Source organism: Cebus imitator, unplaced genomic scaffold, assembly GCF_001604975.1.
Source record: "Cebus imitator isolate Cc_AM_T3 unplaced genomic scaffold, Cebus_imitator-1.0 Scaffold720, whole genome shotgun sequence".
In the NCBI taxonomy this organism is placed as follows: domain Eukaryota; kingdom Metazoa; phylum Chordata; class Mammalia; order Primates; family Cebidae; genus Cebus; species Cebus imitator.
The window spans coordinates 291,962-297,852 of record NW_016108035.1 but is presented as its reverse complement, the minus strand read 5'-3'; the positions used below and the strand labels follow the sequence as shown (position 1 = coordinate 297,852).

Here is a 5,891-nt window from a genome sequence, read left to right as displayed (position 1 = left end):
AAAAATGCCTCTCATGTGGGTCTCAAAAAAAAAAAAAAAAAAATAACCCCTATGAATAAAAACATATTTTCACTTTCCAACAGCTGTCTTTCAGTATCCACCAGTTAAAGCAGCAAGTTCATCATAATCCCCTCTAATCTACTCACCTGATCCAGAAGATTAACAAAACAAACATATACAGTTAATTTGTAAGACACAATAAAGCTGTTTTTATTAATCAAGAGGTGACCTTTCACTTAGGTGTCACCTAAAGATCATCTAAAGTAAAAGGGGAAAGATAATTTTTCCATCAAGGAAGGTAACAATTTAATTCAGAACTACATAAATAAATAAAAAAAAAAAACTACCTTAGTCTAGCTTTAAAGGAGGTGAATGTTTTTCTACAAGAAACCAAAAATGCTGCATTTACCTTCCCATTTTAGAAAAACAACAAAAAAATGCAAATACTACCCAATAAGTTAAACACATAAAATCCCTTTCATATGTTGGAAGCTGACATTCAATAAAGGAGAGTGAAGACAAGGAGAAGAAGGCAGAGGGAGGAGAGGAGGTGAGACCGACAGGGCTAAAGGAGGGAGCAGCTGCTCCCTCCTGGCATGGCCATTCTTTATATTCATACCAGAAGTCTTTCCTACACTGCAAAATTCTCTTTAAACTTCAAAGTGTATCTTAAAAGTGAAGGTTTAGCTTCTCAGAAAGTTTTCAAGATTCTTTCAAAACCAAAAGAAATCTTTAGAAATTTAAATTGGAATCAACTCTCTCAACCTAAATAACTATATTTCTTCAAGATCCCTTTTGACATTCAGAATTCACTAACCTGTGAAAGCTGACTGCCTGTGTGGCATAATCCAGTCAGTATTTCCTGCCCCACACCCGGCACCCGGCAAGATGAAAGAATACAAATATCCTGAAGGTCCTCACTAGACCCAGCAAGTTATCATGCAGAGAGGAAGAAAATGTCTTTTTTCTTTTTTTTCCTATTCATTCAGGAAGTTCTACTGCATAATGATACTGTGTGGGGAAGAGGGGGGACCTGTTTGAAGACAGGGTGGGAAGGTACTTCACAGAATGACAGGTATAAATTACTAAATGACAGAAAAAAAAGAGAAGGAAAATTAAAAGTTCATTACTTCTTAGTGTTTATTCTCAGTGTGGTAAAAAAAAACTGTGGCTTAACTCTGTCAGGAAAAAATTCCAGTACAAAAGTGTGCTAACATTTGTCAGCAGTTACTGAGTTTCTGCCAAATTCACACCTATGCTTGTTTATCCTAGAGGCTGCACTTCACTATTCTCTCTGGTTACCCACCTTCCTCATTTCCTAAGGGACACAAGAGTTTACTCAACTTCTATAAGTGCTCTCCCAGAGATTTCTCCCTTCTGACTTGTACAGCCTACTCCAGAATAGGTAGCACATTGCACCAGCTATTTTTCTAGTGATTTTTTGTATGTATGATGGATCTGCTCAATTAGAATATAATGTCTTTGAGGACAGAACCTTTACCTTACATACTGGAGGGTCCATATAATCATTCCATAAATACAATTAAGCTCAATTAATCACGATTCAAGAAATTAGAACCTTCTCAGTTTAGAAGAATATTTTTCTGCTCACTAGTTTATTTTAAAACTCAAAGTAGATTCTGTTATCAAAATAAATTCAGCCATGAAGATTATTATTGCTATTCATAAGGACATTTCAATTATTTTCATCAGTCTTTATCACTAATATAGAAAGGAAATATTTCAGCAAGAGTTGAAAAAAGGAAACCATTTCCCAGCTAGCTAACCAGATAGTTCAGTTGACAAATAATACTTTGTATATAGGGCTAACAAAATGAGGTTTGATGGAATGTTCTGGTCAGTCCCTTTCATTCCAACTTCAGTTCATCTAGGGAGGGTAGAGATCAGGATACACCCACGTGAGAAAAGAAGGAATGATTATTCACTGGGCACCTGCCACGTGTGGGGGTACTGAAGATACACGTCTCAATTTACACAAACTACTGCTAATTGAAAGGACAGAGCCAGGCACGGTGGCTCACACCTGTAATCCCAGCATTTTGGGAGGCCAAGGCAGGCAGATTGCTTGAGGTCAGGAGTACAAGACCAGTCTGACGAACATGGTGAAACCTCATCTCTACCAAAAATGCAAAAATTAGCTGGGCATGGTGGTGCACACCTGTAGTCCCAGCTACTTGGGAGGCTGAGGCAAGAGAATCGCTTGAACTCAGGAGGCAGAGGCTGCAGTGAGCCAAGACTGCAGTTCTACACTCCAGCCTGGGTGACAGATAGACTATGCCACAGGAAAAAAAAAAAAAAAAGAAGTAGTACTGCGATGACCTGAACATATCAAATAGGGTAAAAATCTGTGTGTTTATAATAGTGTTTACTTTTTTCTTTCTTTTTTTTTTAAATAAAATAAAGACAGGTTTCACCATGTTGGTCAGGCTGGTCTTGAACTCCCGACCTCAGATGATCTGCCCGCCTTCACCTCCAAAGTGCTGGATTACAGGCGTGAGCCACCATGCCTGGCCTATAATGGTGTTTAAAACACACACACACACACAGACACACACACACACACACACAAACTTTAACTGGTCACCTTTGGGCATTGTGTGAATTCATTACTTGAAAGAATCAAGTTTTGCTGCCTTTTCTATGAAAACAATCTTACATAGTAACTAAATAATTAACAAAAGAAAATTATTTAAAGAAGAATTCCAGCTAATACATCCATAAAGAGTGATACCAGGAAGCCGTCATTTTCTGATTCCTAATGAGAGAATGGATCTAGGCAGCAATCATGCATGAATGATAAGACCCCTAGGACGCTGATCTACTTCTATCCGTATTCATCTTTGGATCAGACTACCAGGTCATAGGAAGAAATTAAAGGATCCTGATAAATGATATCATATGGAAGCTGTCAGCCAAATCCACAAAATGAGTTCTCAAACAAATTATTATGGAAATAAATCAATAGAAGAGGAAGAAAAAAGGAGGGAGTATGTTATACATTAAGAGAGATTTCAGGCTGGGCCCAGGGCCTCATGCTTGTAATCCTAGAAATTTGGGAGGCCGAGGCAAGCAGATCATGAGGTCAGGAGTTCGAGATTAGCCTGACCAACATGGTGAAACTCTGTCTCTACTAAAAAGACAAAAATTAGCTGGGCGCAGTGGCAAATGCCTGTAATCCCAGATACTCGGGGGACTGAGGCAGGAGAATTGCTTGAACCTGGGAGGGGGAGGTTGTGGTGAGCCTCAATTGCACCACTGAACTCCAGCCTGGGTGAAAGAGCGAGACTCGGTCTCAAAAAAAAAAAAAAAAGGGATTTCAAGAGAGATAAGAATCAAATCTATTCTGTAAACTTCATTTAATCTTGACTTGAACAAATCAACTGTAAAATGACATTTGAGACAACTGGAGTAACTTTATTATATTGGATGATGGTAAAGAATTAATTAATTTTTGTTAGATGTGCTATTAACAGAGTGGTTATATAAAACAAAAAAGAAAGATGACCTTGTCAGTTAGAGACTTCTAGTTGAAGAATTTACACATGAAATGATGCTTTGTATAAGATTAGACTTTAAATACTCCAGCCAAAAAAAAAACGGCAAAATAAAAACAGATAAACAAGTCAATAAATAATAGAGTAGATGAAACAAGATAGGAAAAATGGAGATAACTGTTGAAGCTGAGCATGATGGTTCATAATACTAGTTTCTATTTTTATGAATGGTTATAATTTTCTATAATAAGAAGTTAATAAAAAGTAGGTACCAGGCCGGGCACGGTGGCTCATACCTGTAATCCCAGCACTTAGGGAGACCAAAGTAGGTGGATCACCTGAGGTCAGGAGTTTGAGACCAGCCTGGCCAACATGGTGAAACCCTGACTCTACTAAAAATACAAAAAACTAGCCGAGTATGGTGGTGCATGCCTGTAATCCCAGCTACTCAGGAGGCTGAGGCAGGAGAATCCCTTTAACTAAGGAGGCGGAGGTTGCAGTGAGCTGAGATCATGCCACTGCACTCCAGCCTGGGCAACAAGAGTGAAACTCCGTCTCAAAAAAAAAAAAAAGTAAGTACCTAAAAAGTTGCCTAAATCCATAATCTGAAACTTGAAAAGTAAACAAATGGGGGGCTTGGTTATACTTGACAACATATATCTTTCTCTTCTTATTAGGCTTACCAACAACTTTACTGGAGCTTCATTTAGATTATAATAAAATTTCAACAGTGGAACTTGAGGATTTTAAACGGTACAAAGAACTGCAAAGGTAAAAGTTTCCAAAATTTTAACTTAGAATGATGCCTCCTGGAGAATGTGCATAGGGACCCTAGTAGATATCACTGTCTGTTAAACCAGTTGCTATTGCAACTGGAGAGTATGAAAAGAAAACTAGAAAGAACCACCATTATTATGGCGTCTACTGATGGGAGGGGTAAACCAAGTGAAAAGAAGAAAATGACTTTTCAAATTTCTCTTTTGTTAAATTTAGGTTAAAGAATTTTCTGACAAAACTGGGAGATGATTGTTACATACTGAAATTTAGGTTAAAGAATTTTCTGACAAAACTGGGAGATGGTTGTTACATACTGAAATAGGTTATTAAATATCTTTGTGTGAACATATATAAAAATAGGACAGGTATTTATATTCTAACCAGTTCAGCTAACTTTATCACACTTAACCATCTGTATAAGACTTGATGCATTTTATATCATTTATAGGCTGGGCCTAGGAAACAACAAAATCACAGATATTGAAAATGGGAGTCTTGCTAACATACCACGTGTGAGAGAAATACATTTGGAAAACAATAAACTAAAAAAAATCCCTTCAGGATTACCAGAGTTGAAATACCTCCAGGTAAAACATTCTACTTGTGTTCAGGAGATATTAGCACTTTTCTTTAGTTTTTATAACACTCTTTAGCGTATCTCAAGCAAAGATAAAGTAAGCAGCAAGGGTGATTCAAACATAGCGACTTTCCAGGTTGCATGACGAGTTGTAAGAAGTAGGACGGCTTTAAAAGAATGGTTTCTACATTGATTTCACCTGAAAGCTCAGGATCCATTTCCATCTTTTGGTTTCTCCTGTTGAAACTGCTGAGGACATTGTGGCAAAGCCACTGGCACAGTTAATTTCAGATTTCTAGGGTAGGGGTGGCTATGCAGAAGCAGTACTAGTCAGGAGGACATCGAACAGGGTCATATATCCTTTTGTTCTGGAAACATTTCTCAAGGCAAAGCAAGAGGATTAGGCTCCCAGTATTTTTGCTATCAGTGTGGTGCGAGGATAGACATGTATATATTTTTTAAGCATTCCAACAAAAATACAGTATATAACCAATTAAAAGTCACCATCTGGAGCATCATGAGTTCCCATTTTGTCATTTGTTGTTATTAATTATCAGAAATATTTTTCTTTTTTTTTTTCTTTTTTCTGAGACAGAGTTTCACTCTTGTTCCTCAGGCTGGAGGGCAATGGCGCAATCTCGGCTCACTGCAACCTCCGCCTCCTGGGTTCAAGTGATTCTCCTACCTCAGCCTCCTGAGTAGCTGGGATTACAGGCACCTGCCATCACACCAAGCTAATTTTTGTATTTTTAGTGGAGATGGGGTTTCGCCATGTTGGCCAAGCTTGTCTTGAACTCTTGACCTCAGGTGACCCACCCGCCTAGGTCTCCCAAAGTGCTAGGATTACAGGTATAAGCCACCACACCCAGCCAGAAATCGTTTCCTTCTAATTTGACAACTCGTTTGTTTTTTTTTTTTTTGAGGCAGAGTTTCACTCTTGTTACCTAGGCTGGAGTGCGATGGCACCATCTCGGCTCACAGCAACCTCCACCTCCCGGGTTCATGCGATTCTCCTGCCTCAG

The 5,891-nt window shown here is 38.4% G+C and overlaps 2 protein-coding genes across 5 annotated transcripts in view; one reads left to right on the top strand and one right to left on the bottom strand.

The window, feature by feature from the left end:
* Positions 1 to 5,891, bottom strand: part of LOC108296499 (centromere protein P) — a 273,862-nt gene that overhangs the window by 138,555 nt on the left and 129,416 nt on the right. The window lies entirely within an intron of this gene.
* Positions 1 to 5,891, top strand: part of ASPN (asporin) — a 28,313-nt gene that overhangs the window by 19,904 nt on the left and 2,518 nt on the right. Inside the window, exons 6-7 of the mRNA XM_017518977.2 lie at positions 4,193 to 4,286; positions 4,741 to 4,879. Of these exons, the coding sequence (XP_017374466.1) occupies positions 4,193 to 4,286; positions 4,741 to 4,879 (233 nt within the window). The remainder of the gene's footprint in view (positions 1 to 4,192; positions 4,287 to 4,740; positions 4,880 to 5,891) is intronic.